The sequence below is a fragment of the Lampris incognitus genome, chromosome 3 (assembly GCF_029633865.1).
Source record: "Lampris incognitus isolate fLamInc1 chromosome 3, fLamInc1.hap2, whole genome shotgun sequence".
Classification (NCBI taxonomy): domain Eukaryota; kingdom Metazoa; phylum Chordata; class Actinopteri; order Lampriformes; family Lampridae; genus Lampris; species Lampris incognitus.
Window position 1 is genome coordinate 6,541,587 of NC_079213.1, and position 19,610 is coordinate 6,561,196.

Consider the following 19,610-nt stretch of genomic DNA (forward strand, 5'->3'; position numbering starts at 1 on the left):
TCCTCAATGCGTCTTGAGAGCCAATTAACTGCTCAGGCCTCTTCTGGAGGCGGCCTGCGATGGAGCTGTCCACGTCGCATTTGCGGTGTAAACGCACATGTCCCAGGCTGCATTGCATGACCGCCTAGTCAACTGAGAGGACGTCCGATGACTAGGTGGTCACCAACGCCTCGTCTGGGTTTAGTTTTAGTTCTCTTTTTACCTCGTCTGTAATTTCTGACACACATCAGAGCCACAGACGTCCAAGAGACCCCGCCCACTTGCTCATTCCGGTTCAACTTCCGGTTCAAGTTCATTTATCCACCGCAGCGCACAGCCCGACCCTCTAGAACCCGCTGGAACAATTAAACAATCTGAGCCTGGTGTCCGTGTGGCGTGGCGGTCTATTCTGTTGCCTGCCAACAAGGGGATCGCCGGTTCGAATCCCCATGTTACCTCCGGCGTGGTCGGGCGTCCCTACAGACACAATTGGCTGTGTCTGCGGGTGGGGAGCCGGATGTGGGTATATGTGTCCTGGTCGCTGCACTAGCGCCTCCTCTGGTCGGTCAGGGTGCTTGTTCAGGGGGGAGAGGGTACTGGGGGGGGGGGGACAGCATGATCCCCCCCATGTGCTACGTCCCCCTGGTGAAACTGCTCACTGTCAGGTGAAAAGAAGCAGCTGGCGACTCCACATGTATGGGAGGAGGCATGTGGCAGTCTGCAGCCCTCCCCGGATCGGCAGAGGGGGTGGAGCAGCGACCAGGACGGCTTGGAAGAGTGGGGTAATTGGCCGGCTACAATTGAGGAGAAAAAAGGGGGGGGGCAATCTGAGGCTGAGCCGACATCACAGGGTTTGGGCCGAGAATTACAAACTGTAGTGTTCAGACATTTACATTTTCCCACATAACGAGTTTTTTTTTTTTATATAATTTTTAAGTTTTCAAGGAAAACAAATCGAACTGAACAATTACAGTTGAAAGACTCGGATATTTTTTACATTTCAACATCCCCAAATCCCAGTTACCCACATCCTGCTCCCCTCGGCCCCTTCTCGGAAAAGAATTAAACCACATCACAATAGGTTAAATATAAACACGGAAAAGGAAACAAAATAAAAAAAAATTAGATAAAAAAAATAAATAAGTGAAGAATTAAAACAAAGAAGCGAGTAAATAAATAAAAGAATAACTACTGTACTTGCATCTGAGCCATTTTAATGGCCTTTCTGGGTTTTATGAGGTGGGGTAGCTGCTGGCTGTGTATGTGGAGGGCAAGCCGCAAGGTACTCACTCACCCCAGGCCGGCCCAAGCCCGATCTCTATGGCGCCACCTCGCCAGGAGGGAGGCCATCAACATATTCAATCAATGGCTTCCAGTGAGAATAGAACCAGAGGAGCCCCTCAGTGTAAACTTTACTTTTTCCAGTTTAAGTAGAAACAAAGTGTGCCATAGCCAGGCCTTAACAGAGGCTGGCTGAGAGGATTTCCAAAGGACGAGGGTTTTTCTACGGGCGATTAAAAAGGCAAAGGCAATAACATTAGGTGGGTTGGCCATTGTAGTGATTTCGTCTGCGGGTCTACCAAAGATTGCTATGTGAGGGGACGGACAGATTTTCAACTTCAAGACCTCTGAAATCGTGTTTAAAAGTGAAGGCCAGAACATTACGAGCCAAATCGCAAGGGGCTAGGGAGCGTCTTCCGCAACGTTCATCCACTTTGCTTGGGTAAAGTTTGGCGAGCCTCGCCTCGCTATAATGGAGTCTATGAGCTACCCTGAACTACTCTGAACTGAATCTTCTGCTGTGTATTTTGAGCACAATATGAAAGAAGGCGAACAGCCGGAGCCTGATGCTCCTAATTCAGTTAATTTTCCTCATCAGATTATTTTGTCTCTATCTGGTGCCACGTGCATTTGCTGCATCCATGCCACTGTAATAATGTGAAACTATTTACCAGAAAGACTGTTTCTTTCTTAAACACAGTGTAGTATCAGGTACGGGTTCTGAAGGCTTTCCGACAGATCTGCATCATCATCATCAGAATAACAACGTTTATTTACACAGCACCTTTTTTTTTTTTTTTGAATTTCCCCCCCTTTTCTCTCCAGTTGTACTTGGCCAATTACCCCATTCTTCCGAGCCGTCCCGGTCGCTGCTCCAACCCCTCTGCTCATCCGGGGAGGGCTGCAGACTACCACATGCCTCCTCCCATACATGTGGAGTCGCCAGCCGCTTCTTTTCACCTGACAGTGAGGAGTTACACCAGGGGGATGTAGCGCATGGGAGGATCACGCTATTCCCCCCAGTCCCCCTCCCCACCGAACTGGCGTCCCGACCGACCAGAGCAGGTGCTAGTGCAGCGACCAGGACACACCCTCATCTGGCTTCCCACCCGCAGACACGGCCAATTGTGCCTGTAGAGACGCCCGACCAAGCCGGAGATAACACAGGGATTCGAACCAGCGATCCCCGTGTTGGCTGGCAGCAGAATAGACCGCTACGCTACCTGGACGCCCCCACACAGCACAAACTGAGAGCTGTCCACTAGTGATCGGATCACCCAAGACGCATGTTAATGCCAGGTGTGAACAGACTGAGAGCTGTCCACTTGTGATCAGCTCACCCAAGATGCATGTTAATGCCAGGTGTGAACAGAGTGAGAGCTGTCCACTTGTGATCGGCTCACCCAAGACACATGTTAATGCCAGGTGTGAACAGACTGAGAGCTGTCCACTAGTGATCGGATCACCCAGGATGCATGTTGATGCCAGGTGTGAACAGACTGAGAGCTGTCCACTTGTGATCAGATCACCCAGGATGCATGTTAATGCCAGGTGTGAACAGACTGAGAGCTGTCCACTAGTGAGCGGATCACCCAGGACGCATGTTAATGCCAGGTGTGAACTGAGAGCTGTCCACTTGTGATCGGCTCACCCAAGACGCATGTTAATGCCAGGTGTGAACAGAGTGAGAGCTGTCCACTAGTGATCGGATCACCCAAGATGCATGTTAATGCCAGGTGTGAACAGACTGAGAGCTGTCCACTAGTGATCGGATCACCCAAGACGCATGTTAATGCCAGGTGTGAACAGACTGAGAGCTGTCCACTAGTGATCGATCACCCAGGATGCATGTTAATGCCAGGTGTGAACTGAGAGCTGTCCACTTGTGATTGGCTCACCCAAGACGCATGTTAATGCCAGGTGTGAACAGACTGAGAGCTGTCCACTAGTGATCGGATCACCCAGGACGCATGTTAATGCCAGGTGTGAACAGACTGAGAGCTGTCCACTTGTGATCAGATCACCCAGGATGCATGTTAATGCCAGGTGTGAACTGAGAGCTGTCCACTTGTGATTGGCTCACCCAAGACGCATGTTAATGCCAGGTGTGAACAGACTGAGAGCTGTCCACTAGTGATCGGATCACCCAGGACGCATGTTAATGCCAGGTGTGAACAGACTGAGAGCTGTCCACTAGTGATCGGATCACCCAAGACGCATGTTAATGCCAGGTGTGAACAGACTGAGAGCTGTCCACTAGTGATCGGATCACCCAGGACGCATGTTAATGCCAGGTGTGAACAGACTGAGAGCTGTCCACTTGTGATCAGATCACCCAGGATGTATGTTAATGCCAGGTGTGAACTGAGAGCTGTCCACTTGTGATCGGCTCACCCAAGACGCATGTTAATGCCAGGTGTGAACAGACTGAGAGCTGTCCACTTGTGATCAGATCACCCAGGATGCATGTTAATGCCAGGTGTGAACTGAGAGCTGTCCACTAGTGATCGGATCACCCAGGACGCATGTTAATGCCAGGTGTGAACTGAGAGCGGTCCACTAGTGATCGGATCACCCAGGACGCATGTTAATGCCAGGTGTGAACTGAGAGCTGTCCACTAGTGATCGGATCACCCAAGACGCATGTTAATGCCAGGTGTGAACAGACTGAGAGCTGTCCACTTGTGATCGGCTCACCCAAGATGCATGTTAATGCCAGGTGTGAACAGACTGAGAGCTGTCCACTAGTGATCGGATCACCCAGGACGCATGTTAATGCCAGGTGTGAACTGAGAGCTGTCCACTTGTGATCGGCTCACCCAAGATGCATGTTAATGCCAGGTGTGAACAGACTGAGAGCTGTCCACTTGTGATCAGCTCACCCAAGATGCATGTTAATGCCAGGTGTGAACAGAGTGAGAGCTGTCCACTTGTGATCAGCTCACCCAAGACGCATGTTAATGCCAGTTGTGAACAGCGTCTTACACTCATTCCCTGGAGGCTCACCCTAACCTTAATCTAACTCCACTCAAGGCAGAAACAATTCCACATCATGCTAAATGTGATTACAGTGAACGCCACATTGGGGACAATGATTTCCTCAGTTGGACATGCAGTCCCCAGTCGACTGGTTTGAAGTCCAAAATGTGTCCCAAAACGTAGCCTACGACAGAAACACACACATGCACACGCTTAGGCAATTAGGCTGATGCACACAAAGAAAGGCATACAGACACACAATCAGGTCATCAGTCAACATGCTGGGGCCAACAGTGAAATACATCATGAGACTGTGCACACTAATCATGTCAAATCCACACAATAGCACAATACACACAAACACACTTATGCACAGACACACTTACACAGAGCTGAGGCATGTGTGTGTGTGTGTGTGGGGGGGGGGGGCACCACGGCACTCATCCTTTCAGTCACAGACAAGTATCCCCCCCCCCCACATACAATTACCCTTAAATCCTGTGATCGTATGACAGACGTAACAGCCAAGCGTGAGTCCCGACGCACAGGGGCTGTGTCGCGAACTCGCCTTTGAAGCCCAACATCTAAAAAGCTTTTTTATTAATGACTGCAAACTACTTCAACTCGCAGTTAACGCCCAGGAAAACCGCCTCCACACCCCTGATTCTATCTCTCCTATTTTCCTCCCCTTATTTCCCATCAGCCGCCACTGGAATCTGCATCGAGAAACACCCCCTCCACCCCCACCCTTCCCCCCACCCTGGACCATTACAGGGTCTTGTAAAAACAATGTGTCGGTTGGCGCTGTGTCATAAAATAAATAAATAAATAAATGAGAAATGTAGGGCACGATCCAGTCGGGACCAGTCGGTAAAAAGGGAGATTTGAACCCAAACGAATGGAGGCGTAGGAGGGAAAAGTGCCCTGAAAGCGATTCCAGGGAGGTTTGTGAATATCTGCTGTCATGGCTACAAGTCGGGTCGACTCAATGGACCCCGCCGCGGGGCCGGAGCGAGCCCAGCCAAAGTCCCTGCGTTTAATCCAAAAGTCAAACACCTCGCCAGCTGGCCCTGTGTGCCCATGTCCAGAGTAAATTAAACCGTCACTGTAGGCGAACACCAAAAGGAGCCCATGAATATATGTGATTCAAGACTGGCGGTACCGTTCATGAACCATACAGCACCAGCTCGTGTTCTCCCTGTGTGTAAATCATTTTTAAAAAGGGCCCATTAAATGGCGTCCATGAATGAAACGGAACAGGTGGGGTTTAGTGAGGGGATGGAGTTTGACTTGATTGACAGCCACTCACAGCGTGGCGTTTATGGAAGAATATGGACGCCGATGTTCTATCGGCTGGTTTGAATTTGGTGGCAGAAGATCACTCACCTTTCCTTCGTTGGACATTTTTGTTAGTGTACCCCCACAAGTGCAGGATGACATCACTAAAAACAAAAATACTGTAATTTTTGTGGATTTATAGAACATAGGGTTAAATAGATGTAAATTAAATGCAGATGATTAATTCTCATTCACAGCCTTGTAAATGTTAGGTCTTAATCCATCTCAAAGCTTGATGTGTAAGATGTATGCCCTATATCAATCCTTTCTTCTCCTCAAGGAGTGGTTCTTGCGATATTGTGTGTGAATCTGACCCTGTGTTCTGGGGAATTTGTTTACCTGAGGAGAATTGATTTTATCAGCCACTGGGCAGCACGGTGGCCCATTGGTTAGTGCTGTCACCTCACAGCAAGAAGGTCCTGGGTTCAACCCCTGGGGTTGTCCAACCTTGGGGGTCATCCCAGGTCGTAAATCATGGTAAACTAAGGCCACGTCTTAATCCTTTTTAAATCATATTTTTGGAGCGCTGCCATGTTTATTCAAATGTTGTTTTGGACTATAAAAGAGCACCTGTCTTGCAGTCGGACCTTTCACACACGCTGATCAGCCAAAACATTAAAACCACTGACAGGTAAGTGAATAACACTGATTATCTCATTACACTGGCACCTGTCAAGGGGTGGGCTATATCAGGCAGCAGGTGAACAGTCAGTTCTTGAAGTTGATGTGTTGTAAGCAGGACAAACGGGCAAGCGTAAGGCAGGTCTTGTGGGGTGTTCCCGGCATGCATGCAGTGGTCAGTACCTACCAAAAGTGGTCAAAGGAAGGACAACCAGTGAACCGGCGACAGGGTCATGGGTGCCCAAGGCTCACTGATGCACGTGGGGAGCGAGGGCTAGCTCGTCTGGTCCGATCCTACAGAAGAGGTACTGTAGCTCAAATTACTGAAAAACTTAACGCTGGCTATGATAGACAGGTGTCAGAACACACAATGACAGTGCACACAGTACACGCAGCTTGTTGTGTATAGGGCTGCGTAGTTCCAGACAGGTCAGAGGGCCCATGATGACCCCTGTCCACCACGGGAAGTGCCTACAATGGGCACGTGAGCGTCAGAACTGAACCATGGAGCAACAGAAGAAGGCAGCCTGGTCTAATGAACCACATTTTCTTTTACATCATGTAGATGGCCGGGGATGTGTGCATCATTTACCTGGGGCAGAGATGGCTCCAGGATGCACTATGGGAAGAAAGCAAGCCGGCGGAGGCAGTGTGATGCTCTGGGCAATGTTCTGCTGGGAAACCTTGGGTGCTGGCATTCATACGGATGTTCCTTTGACACCTATCACCTATCACCTACCTAAACATCGTTACAGACCAAAGTACGCCCCTTCATGGCAACGGTATTGCCTGATGGCAGTGGCCTCTTTCAGCAGGATAATGCACCCCGCCACGCTGCCAAAATTGTTCAGGAATGGTTTGAGGAACATGACAAGACTTCAAGGTGTTGCCTTGGCCTCCAAATTCCCCAGATCTCAAGCTGATCGAGCATCTGTGGGATGTGCTGGAAAAACAAGTCTGATCCATGGAGGCCCCACCTCGCAACTTACAGGATTTAAAGGATCTGCCGCTACCGTCTTGGCGCCAGATACCGGAGGGCACCTTCAGAGGTCTTAAAGTGACGTTGGTGTCATTGTTGTTGATGTAATACGATTATTGTTGATCTTGAAGTATAGGTCATTTTTTTCTTTTTTGTGTGTATTGGAGGAGTGCGAAGTTGGTCTCCAAGTGGAGGGGGGGGGGGGTAAGCAATCCTGGGCAGAAGTTAGAGCTAGCTATATTTACATCTATTTATTCCGCCTGAGCACAAACCAGGGTTTAACTGGTGATGCTTTTGATCAGCTGGATAGATCTTGAAAGATGTAATACACCCCATGACCCCCCCAGTGATTACTGATGTAGAATGCCATTATAAGATGCTTGTCGTTAAAACTGAATAAATTACTTACATTTATTTATTTTGCATTTAAACGATTTGTGAATGGGGCATCTCAAACTGATAGGTTCACATAACACATGGTTCCAGACAGCAAGATCCAGCCATCCATTATCCAAACCACTTATCCTGCTCTCAGGGTCACGGGGTTGCCGGAGCCGATCCCAGCAGTCATTGGAGGGCAAGATTTTGGGTTCAAATCTGTCACAAGAAAAGACAACAAGATAAGATAAGAATTACGACAAGTGATATACAGTGCACACACATTTGGCAGCATATATACCAAGATTACATAAAGGTAAAAAAAATAAATATAAAAAAAAAGACCCGTGTTGCATCCCCCCGGTTTAAATTAAGCGTATCCTGGTTTGTGAATTATTACCAAGATGTAATGAGTACATCTATATTTTTATATTTAGCAGTATCCCAGCTGTAAATGACTTCAGGAAAAGTCAAAGTGACCCGTGTTGTATGTCCTTGAGTAAACCCCACCTCCCCACACACACACGCACAAAACATATATACACACATTATATATATAAAATATATATATGCATGAATATATGTGTGTGTATATATAATAAATCTATTATATATATATTATATATATATACATATATTCATGCATATATATGTGTACACACACACACACACACACACACACACACACACACACACACACACACAGGGTTTTATCATGGTCCATATTTGGAATGAATCGAAATGAAGGAACATATTGTCTCCGGGCTTCCTTTGTTATTCAAAATGTCCTGCCGGCCGGAGTCCAGCCCAGAAGAGGTTCTTTTTTTTCTCCCTCTTCTTCTCTCTCCATTGGATCTGCCCTGTTCTCTCATGATAAGAGAGAGAGGCAGGGACAGTCTGCAGGAATGGGCAGGTCCAGGAGCGTGTGAGTTAACAGCCGAACACTTTGCTCAAGGGTGAGGGGGATTTCACTCACACAGCACAATAGTGAGGGTGAGGGTGAGAGAGAGAGAGAGCCAGCAGCAACCAAGGAGACCACAGAAACACTTTTCCCCCCAAATCCCCAACTCAGAGAGACAGACAGACAGAGAGACAAAAGCATTCTTGGCTTTCAGTTTAAAAAGAAGAAGAAGAAGAACAAGAAGAAGAAGAAGGGGGAAAAAAAGAGAAACGCAACATAATCACTCGACTCCAGATACTTGCTGAAGAAGAGAGGTGTGACACAGGCCGCGTCAGCCTACGTCAACACTCTGCCACCTGCGCGGGAGCTCCAGGTTTTTTGGGGGGGGGTTGGGGGGGTGGAGGGTTCTGCCTGCCGCACGCGTGTGGATGCCACGCCGGGTCGCGGGGAAGGATAAACGGGAGAAGAGGAGGACATGGAAAGGACGACGACGAAGCGGATCGCGCGGGGGCTCGTGCGGCTCGGTGAGTAACGAGAGCGGCCTCTCTTTCTCTTTTGTCGCCGCGTCCGCGCGCGTTAGTCGCGCACGAGGGCGGCGACGCGGGGGGGGGGGGGGGACAGCGGCGTTTCATTTCGCGCCACACGTGGTCCGTTCGGAGCGGCGCCGAAAACCGAGCGGCGTGCAAAGCGCAAGTCTGCCGCCGCCGCCGCAACAGGTGCGCACCGCCCGGCTTGTCAACCGCCCTTGTTGAAGTAAACCGGTGAAATAAATCGGCGCGCCAATACGAAGCGTGGCAAGGAGACGAGATGCGGAACGAAACAATAAGACGGCGTCACAAAGAGGACACTGAAACGTAGGCTCGTTTAAAGACCCTGTACAGTTTTACCCTTCAGAGCAACAGATTCAGCTCTTCCTCTTTATTCGTCCTTTTCAACATCCGCGCCCTTTTACTTCTTGAGGTTGACGTTTATTAGTGGTGGTGGTGGTGGTGGAGGCTGCGTAAAAGCCAAATATGACAGGTCGACCCCGTTACTTCTTAGTTGTGCCAAATTTGGAATCCCCTGTGGAATATGTACCCCGGAGACCTGATAACCTACCGCCTGAGTTTTAAAACAATTTTTTTTGGGGGGGGGGGGACGTCCTCAAAATTCACAGCAACGGGGGGGGGGGGAACCCACGAAATTTGATTTATATGATACCTAAAACCCAAACGATGGAAGAGTAGCTAAATGTACACTCGTATTGGCCTCTCGTTATGAGACAGAACTTAAGCCACAAGTGTTTTTCCCATTTTTTTGTTTTCCACGTCCCGCCTTCTTTTGATCTTCCAGGAATAGCGAAACAATAAAACAATCAACGCGTCGCTATTGTTGCTTTCATTACACATGAAACGAGAATATAATAGCCAAGGTCTGCTTCAAAAGAATAATATGGGGGGGGGGTACGTATTTCACAAGGGACGCAAATTTTGGCACAACGATTGTTTTACCGAGGAGGAGGAGGAGGTGAGAGCGAGCTATAACTTGGCTGCTCGGAGAACTTCAACATCTGCCCCCTTTTAATCCATGTTGCCCCCCCCCCCGGGCTGGTCCTCCACGCAGCGTACCCGGATAATGAAGTGCACCCATGACCCCTGAAGGGGGGGTGGGGGGGACTCCTTTTTTCCACGGCGAGGGAGAGTGTTTGTCTTTCATTATGCACCTGCCCCGGGCCACTTACATACAGTAGGTGAATTCAGACGTTGGGGGGGGGGGTGCGAATTAAAAAGGGAGGCCTTTGTTTTTGGACCGTGTGAAAAAACGCATAGGAGAAAGCTGTCAGCGCTTTTTTTCTTCTTCCTAAAAATAAAGACGTTACTCGTCTCTCTCTGGTCGCGTGCACGCGCACACGCGCACGCGCGCGCAGATAGACAAACAAGGACAGATTTGGTACTGGCACAGCTTCACAAATATGCGACTCGTCCCTGTTTTGGACCGTCGTCCTGTGAAGTGTCTGCAGCCTTGACAAATGTCTTTTGAAGGGGGCCGTGTGTGCCGCTGGCAGACGTCAGGGTCACTTCTCAGACCAATTCACTCGTCCTTCCATCTGGGGGCTCAGGCGGGTTCGTGACATATTCATTTCCTACAAGATAAAGGCGACCGGTGCAGTGTTTGGACCCCAAACGCACTGCGTGTGTGTATATGTGTGTGTGTCTGTGTGTGTGTGTGTGTGTGCGTGCTACCACTTGGCACGCTGGTGTGGTCTCTTGTCGGGGCTGGACATCGTGCATGGGAGAGAGCGGAGAACAATAGATGGGAAAAACCTTGTCAACATCCCAGTTTCCCAAGGAAGGTGTGGCACCCTCTCTCTCCCCCCCCCCCCCGGCCGGGCCGTAGGGAAAGCTTTCCGATGTCTTCGACGGAGGACGCGGACCTTTAGGAAACGTATCGTTTTAAACAGAGGATATAATCCGTTGGCTGTGTTTGTTTAGGGCTCCTAAATAGAAAAGAGGTTTACGCCAGGGATTCCTGTTAGCTGAGATTCTCAGCCTCCCTCGTCTCGCGGCGACGGGAAGAAATAGCGAGACTTTTTTTTTTTTTCCTAAACGCAAAATATCCCGACACAAAATTACTCGAGTGAGGGGGGGCGTCCGGGTGCCGTGGCGGTCTAGTCCGTTGCCTACCAGCACGCGGATCGCCAGTTTGAATCCCCGCGTTGCCTCCGGCTTGGTCGGGCGTCCCTACGGACACAGTTGGCCGTGGGAGCCGGATGAGGGTATGTGTACTGGTCGCTGCACTAGCGCCTCCTCTGGTCGGTTGGGGCGCCTGTTCGGGGGGGGAGGGGGAACTGGGGGGGGGGGATAGCGTGACCCTCCCACGCGCTACGTCCCCCTGGTGAAACTCCTCACTGTCAGGTGAAAAGAAGCAGCTGGCGACTCCACATGTATGGGAGGAGGCATGTGGTAGTCTGCAGCCCTCCCCGGGTGGGCAGAGGGGGCGGAGCAGAGACCGGGATGGCTCAGGAGGCTGGGTACAACTGGGGAGAAACCCCCCCCCCAAAAAAAAAGATTATTTGAGTAAGGGGGCATCCAGGTAGCCTAGCGGTCTATTTCATTGCCTACCAACACGGGGCTCGCTGGTTCGAATCCCCATGTTGCCTCTGGCTTGGTCGGGTGCCCCTACGGACACAGTTGGCCTCGTCTGCGGGTGGGAAGCCGGATGTGGGTATGTCTCGTGGTCGCTTCACTGGCACCTCCTCTGGTTGGTCAAGGAGGCTGTTCGGGGGGAGGGGGGGTGGCGTGGTCCTCCTGCGCACTGCGTCCAACTGGCGAAACTTCTTGGGTGAGGGGAGGCAGCTGGCGACCCCACATGTGTCGGAGGAGGTTTGTGGTAGTCTGCAGCCCTCCCCGGATCGACAGATGGGGTGGGGGGCGGAGATCAGGACGGCTTGGAAGACAGGGGTCGTTGGACAGACACAATTCGGGAGGAAAAAAAAGGGGGGGGGTGATTTACTCGAGTAAAAGTATCATATTGACATTACTTGAGTAAAAGCGTACAAGTACTTGCTCTTAAATGTACTCAGAGTATTAAAAGTAATAGTATTCAGTGCATTTGTACCAGTGATTTTCACCCTAAGTGATACAACAGAGCCAACAAAGTACGGGTACCGTACCTTTGTCTCTGCAGATGAGCGCTAATTAATACCCTCATCACACAAACATAGAAAAGTGTAGGTGGTGTCATCGTTCATAACGATATGAACCTAACGAATCACTCATAAGTAGGGATTTTTCTCCCCAATCGTACCTGGCCAATTACCCCACTCTTCCGAGCCGCGCTGGTCGCTGCTCCACCCCCTCTGCTGATCCGGGGAGGGCTGCAGACTACCACATGCCTCCCCTGATACACGTGGAGTCGCCAGCCGCTTCTTTTCACCTGACAGTGAGGCGTTTCACCAGGGGGACGTAGCGCGTGGGAGGATCACGCTATTCCACCCAGGCGCCCCGACCGACCAGAGGAGGCGCTAGTGCAGCGACCAGGACACATACCCACATCCGGCTTCCCTCCCGCAGACACGGCCAATTGTGTCTGTAGGGACGCCCGACCAAGCCGGAGGTAACACGGGGATTCGAACCGCCGATCCCCGTGTTGGTAGGCAACGGAATAGACCACTACGTCACCCGGACGCCCCCCCACCTCATAAGTAATAAGTAACAGCGGTTCTTTAAGGTGTTTGATAAATCAGATTGGGAAACCAATCCACGGATTGACCGGATCCGTGGACTGGATTCTCTTGCTCTTGATATACAAATAAAACCTGATTTCTTTTAAGTATTTTTCTAACTAAAGTGAAGCGACTGTATTGGAAATGTCGAGGAGTACATACTACCGATACTTGCTTTGAGATGCAGTAGAGCGAAAGTCAAACAGCTCCGAAATTTAACATACTTAAGTGCAGATACTTGAAAAACGTACTTTAGCACAAGTAACGAAGTACTTGTACTTCGTTACTTGTGCTAAATTACATTTTAACGAAGGTAACTTTCCACCGCTATTATACGAGTTTAGTCTCGATGCAGGGAGATACCTGTTCTGTAAAAGACACAATTCGGCTATTGGCCATTTACTTTACACGGGGTCCCTTCAGAGTAACCTCAGGACCCCTGGCGGACCCCGGACCCACACTTTGAGAACCGCCGACCCAGGTGGGGCAGACCTGTTTTTCTCGAGACGAGAGCCGGTGTGAGCAGACAGGTTTTCCTCGGGGAGTTGCCCCGCCGTCACTCGCATTTCATCGCCGTCCGGCGCGCTGATAAAGCCGGGCTCGCCCTCCCTCGCCGTGGCCTCACACTCCTGCCTGCTCTCTACCCGGCGTGCTTTGCTGCCTGACCAGGTGTCCATTAATCAAGCTGGCGGCTGGTACCACCACGGACCTTTTCTCTCACCTCTCCCCCACCCCCTCCTCCCTCACCCACCGACTCCCCCGTTTCCTCGGCCCCTCTGGCATGTTCTCCCTCTCTCGCTCCGTATCTCTCTCTCATCTTTCGCCAACGCGCGCACACAGACAGGCATGCGCAACCACACACACACACACACACACACACACACACACACACACACACACACACACACACACGAATGATCACTCTGATTCCTAGATACTGATCACACTAACACACATGCACATCAATGCGCATGCACACATGCTGCATGCTCCCCAAATAATGGCTATGTGCCCTACTAACACACGCACACTTTGTCTCTCCCTGAGACGAACACACACACACACACACACACACACACACACACAGTCACATGCACGTCTCCAACTTCTGAGTATCCGACACACACTGATGTGCACACACCATGTACACACTGACAAACTAGCTCACATCGCAAAACAAATATGTACCCAACACACACACACACACACACACACACACACACACACACACACACACACACACACACACACACACACACATTTGTCTCCTCCTCCTGTTCTCACTTCCCCGACACTCCTCTCTCTGCCTCATCACCTCAGCGAGCCTCCCCTCATCTCTCCCGTTTCTAAGAAAACAAGGCAGCTGCTGATTCTTCATTAGCCGGCGGCGGCAACGCAAACAAAAAGTGTGCGCGCCGGTGTGCGCGCGAGCGAGCGCGCCGGCGTCAGCACGCGTAACGAGACCAACGCCGTATAAACAACCCGTCGGCTAACCGCTGGAACTCCCCGAAATCTATCTGCTTGCTCAGCCCCACACTAACCTCCCTTACACGTGCACGCGCACGCACACACACACACAGCCTGAGCTGGTCGCTGTAGCCGTAACATTGAACTTTGACCTGCGCGCGCACCCCACAGCTCAGCCTGCATAAACACACATAGCAGCCCGGTTACCAAGGACGGGGAATGCGGCAGATCGTGGATGAGCAATTCGTCTCTGTGTGCACGCGCAACATGCGTGTGTGTGTGTGTGTGTGTGTGTGTGTGTGTGTGTGTGTGTGTGTGTGTGTGTGTGTGTGTGTGTGTGTGTGTGTGTGTGTGTGTGTGTGCGTGTGTGTGGTCGGACACTTCCATTTCGTAGTTTAGATTTATAGCCTTAACACCCCTGGTACTCTGTCTCTCTCTCTCTACTCCCCCCCCACCCACCACCATCCCCAACACCCCTTCCCTCCCCACTCCCCCCCCCCCCCCAAAACATCCTTCTCTCCTCCTTTTCGCTTGTCCCTCCATTCCTGCGGGGGCGGTTGTACATTCTACGCTCCTCGCCTCCCTTCGCTGGGGTACGCCCGCCCGCCCGCCCGCCCGCCCGCCGCCTCTGGGGCTGGCGGTTGGCGAACTCTGTAAAGGGCCCCGTCCACAGCAGGGGGCTGGAGGGAGGCAGTAGCCCGGCCCTGGCAGAGCCGCACGTGGGGCGAGAGGGGCTTTTGTGTGGGGCTGTCACCCGGCTGCTAACGGGGACAACTTTGTGCACCGCCGCCACGTTTATCTATTCCCTCCGTCGGCGTTTTCACCGCCTGCTAACGCCGAGGGGGCACATCAATCTGCGGGAAGGACTGGTCGGCAGGGCGTGCTGCCCGGATAGCTGGCACGCACACCATGTATGCTGTGACGCTGCCTTCACAATCTACGGTAGTTGCTCAGGCATCCCTCCCTCTCTCTCTCGAATCATAAGTGAACCTTCAAACCTCTGGAAAGTAAAAAATATTCAAATACTAAAGCGTTGCATTTTAATTAGCTGCTTTTAAGGGTAGACATGTAGGTCAGGTGAATCGGCCGTACTAAATTGTCCTTAGGTGTGTGTGTGTGTGGGGGGGGGGGCCTGTGATGGCCTGGCAGCCTGTCCAGGGTGTCTCCCCGCCTGCCACCCGTTGACTGCTGGATAGGCTCCAGCCTCCCACAACCCTGGTTGGGATAAGCGGCTTGGATAATAGATGGATGGATGGATGGATGGATGGTGTTTTAACAAGCTTTGCGTAAGAAATGTAAGCAAGCCAAAACAAATACAAAAAGGCTTGTCAGGAATTTGTCATTTCAGAAATTTGAAAACCCTTTTGTCGCTCTTCGTCGCATAACTTCCCAACTGGGATGTGGACTTTTCCACCTCAGCTCAGCATAAAACCATGTGGGGATATTGTGGAGTGTTTCTGACACGCTGCGCTTTCCATTCAGCTTCATTCACTTTGCATCTTTAAACTTCAAGCATGAAAATAGCTTGATGGACCCCCTGTCTCTCTGTTTCTCTCTTATCTGTCTGTCTGTCTCTCTCCCTCTCTCTGCCTGTCTATCTCTCTCCCTCTGTCTGTCTGCCTCTCTCTCCCTCTTTGTTTTTCTGTCTGTCTGTCTGTCTCTCTCCCTCTCTGTGTCTCTATCTCTCCCTCCCTGTCTGTCCCTCCCTGTCTATCTGCCTCTCTCTCCCTCTTGCTCTGTCTGTCTCGCCCTCCCTCTCTCTCTGTCTGTCTGTCCCTCTTGCTCTCTCTGTGTCTCTGTCTATCTGCCTGTCTCTGCCTCTTGCTCTCTCTGTCTCGCCCTCCCTCTCTCTCTGTCTGTCTGTCCCTCTTGCTCTCTCTCTGTCTGTCTGTCCCTCCCTGTCTGTCTCTCTCTCGCCCTCTTTGTTTCTGTCTGTCTGTCTCTCTCCCTCTCTCTGTGTTTCTGTCTATCTGCCTGTATCTCCCACTTGCTCTCTCTGTCTCGCCCTCCCTCTCTCTCTGTCTGTCTGTCCCTCTTGCTCTCTCTGTGTCTGTCTGTCTCTCCCTCTTGCTCTCTCTGTCTCGCCCTCCCCCCCTCTCTCTCTGTCTGTCTCTGTCTATCTCTCTCTGTTTATCTCTGTCTGTCGTCTATCTCTCTGTGTTTATCTGTCTGTCTCGCTCACTCTGTCCGTCTCTCTGACTATCTCTCTCTCTATCTTGAAGTCTGTGTGGGTCCTTGGTCCTGCTGGTATTTTTACTGTATGGCAGACAGGAAGGCAGGACAATAAAACAAGCCTCCACCCTCCCACCCTGATTGTCACCGTGCTTCAGCCGCATACGGATGGAGGCTCTCTTGCACCAAACAGGATTTGGTTGACGCCCGGTGAAACCAAACAACAGGGAACCCCCGCCGGGGGAGGCGGGTAAAAAAAGAAAAGGAGAGAGTGACAGTGAGAGAAAGGGAGGGGGGGAGAGAGAGAGAGACCCCCCCCCCGGCTCTGATCCTTTCACCAGCCCTTCATTTAGTCTCACACACTGGGCCAAACGCTGTCACGGTCCACAGCCTTGCACTGGGCTCACGCTCAACAGTAAACTGATGCCAAATCCATCTGCGACCACGCCATCACACCGCCTGCAGCCATTACAGATGGTTTGGAAACGTTTAATTTACCCGCTAGACCAAGATGAGTGCAGAACGGCCTAAAAGTCTACGCTAATGCTTACAGAGACACATGCAATACTGCCATCGTAATAATGATAATAATAATAACAATAGTAATGATGATGATGATAACAGTAATGATAATGATGATGATGATGATAATAACAGTAATGATGATAATAATAATAACAATAGTAATGGTGATAACAATACTAATGATGATAATAATAATAGTAATGATGATAATAATAATAGTAGTAGTAATGATGATAATAATAATAACAATAGTAATGATGATGATGATGATAACAGAAATGATAATGATGATGATGATGATAACAGTAATGATGATAATAATAATAACAATAGTAATGATGATGATAACAGTAATGATGATAATGATGATGATGATGATGATAACAGTAATGATGATAATAATAATAACAATAGTAATGGTGATAACAATACTAATGATGATAATAATAATAATAGTAATGATGATAATAATAGTAATGATCATAATAATAATAGTAGTAGTAATGATGATAATAATAACAATAGTAATGATGATAATAATAATAATAGTAATGATGATAATAATAGTAATGGTAATAACAATACTAAGGATGATAATAATAATAGTAATGATGGCAATAATAATAGCAATAGTAATGATGATAATAACAATAACAATAATAATAATAATAACACCCTCCATATCCTTTGTACAGGGTAAACACTACAAACAAGTGCTGAATTACTCTTTAAGTAACGTTTACATGTAAATGACATAAAACTAAAGGACACCATGTGTGTATCGTGTGTGTATCATGTGTGTATCGTGTGTGTGTGTGCATTGTGTGTGCATCGTGTGTGTATCGTGTGGCTGTGAGTGTACAAGTTGCAGCACCAGAGCAGAGCGGCTGGCAGGGATCACGACTAGCGTGTTCTGCACTTCACCCTGTAAGGTGAGGAGTGGGCACGGGGGCTGCAAGTGGATGTGAGAGACTACAGGTGGTGCTGTGTGTGTCTGCCTGTGTGTGTAGCAATGTGTACGTGCATGTGTGTGTGTGTGTATGTGTGTGCATGTAGGAATATGTGTGTGTGTGTGTGTAGGAATATGTGTGTGTGCGTGGGTGTGTGTATGCGCATGCGTGTAGGAATATGTGTATGTCCGTGGGTGTAGGAATATGTGTGTGTGCGTGGGTGTGTGTGTATGTGCATGCGTGTAGGAATATGTGTATGTCCGTGTGTGTAGGAATATGTGTGTGTGCGTGGGTGTGTGTGTATGTGCATGCGTGTAGGAATATGTGTATGTCCGTGGGTGTAGGAATATGTGTGTGGGTGCGTATGTGTAGGAATATGTGTGTGTGGGCGTGTCGGAATGTGTGTGTGTGTGTGTGTGTGTGTGTGTGTAAGTGTGTGCGTGTAGAAATAGTGTGTGTGTGTATAGGAATGTGTGTGTAAGTGTGTGCATGTAGAAATAGTGTGTGTGTGTATAGGAATGTGTGTGTATGTGTGTGCGTGTCGGAATATGTTTGTGTGTGTGCCTGTAGGAATGTGTGTGTGTGTCTGTGGGAATGTGTGCGTGTGTGTGGTAACGGTGATTGTAGTGGGATGGGGTGAGGGCGCAGTGGGATGGGGGTGAGGGTGTAGTGGGATGGGGGTGAGGGTGCAGTAGGATGGGGGTGAGGGTGCAATGAGATGGGGTGAGGGTGCAGTGAGATGGGGTGAGGGTGCAGTGAGATGGGATGAGGGTGTAGTGGGATGGGGGAGAGGGTGGGGTTGGGCTGCTGTCACTTGCTAAGAAACAGATGCACTGCTGACAGCCCGGGTCACCAAAGGTCACCTCACATAGGGCAGCACACCGCTGAGGGTGGGGGTGGGGGGGGTGGCTGAGCTGACAAGCCAAAACACACACGCGCGCGTGTGTGTGTGTGTAGGAATGTGTGTGTGTGTGTGTGTGTGTGTGTGTTGGTGGGGGTGGAACATTAATATCCACCTCATTAACACGGCTTGAAATGTCGAGAGTCTATTGTCTTCTTCCTTTTTTTTTTTGTCTAAACGTATCCTCTTCCTCACTGCGCTGTCGCGTCCTGCAGACTGTAAACACCGGGGGACAAGTGACGGGACCCCTGAGCCGGATCACAGCCACTCGTGGCAGCACACTTCCCTGGCAGTACTACCCTCTTAGTTATACTATTAAGGGCCGCTGATAAGCCACGCGTTGGTGGTACAAGTGACAGGACGGGATTCGAGTTGGCACCCCTCAAACACGCCCAAACGGCCTCTTATCTGTCCCCCAACAAGACAACCACTCTGTAGGTGGACACGAGGAGAGTTACCGTCTTCCATGTCCACTTGGACGTTGCACGTTGTCTGTGAAGTGTGTATTGTGTGTCTGACCTATCTGAGCACCACAGCCATGACATCAGATCCTGGTTTATATGGACTACAAACATGGTGGACTATCGCTCGTCTAGACCAGTGTTTCTCAACCGGGGGTCCGCGGACCCCTAGTGGTCCGTGGTGTAGTTGCAAGGGGTCCGTGAAAATAAAATATCTTTAAAAAAAATATCCTATGACATTTATAGAAATAGGATTAATTCACTCAAATGTGACTGAGACCTTTATCTACCTAAACTATAAAGGGTAACGGGACTTTTTTCTCTAATTACATCTGTTTCACGAGTGTAATTTATTGTATTTTAATAAGAGATCTCGCTCCCGTTTGCATTGTTAAAAGTTACTGCATAAAAATTCTGTTGTTACATATATCTGAAAGTTACTGAATACATATTCTGTGTTGTTACATATATCTG

General features: G+C 49.8%; 1 protein-coding gene across 2 annotated transcripts in view; it reads left to right on the plus strand.

Annotated features, from left to right (window-relative positions):
• The first annotated feature begins 8,446 nt into the window (after window positions 1–8,446).
• The window catches only part of podxl (podocalyxin-like), a 33,059-nt gene continuing 21,895 nt past the window's right edge, over window positions 8,447–19,610 (plus strand). For both annotated transcript variants that reach the window (XM_056277239.1, XM_056277237.1), the window contains exon 1: window positions 8,447–8,980. In XM_056277239.1, coding sequence (XP_056133214.1) covers window positions 8,932–8,980 — 49 coding nt within the window. In that variant the 5' untranslated portion in view covers window positions 8,447–8,931. The remainder of the gene's footprint in view (window positions 8,981–19,610) is intronic.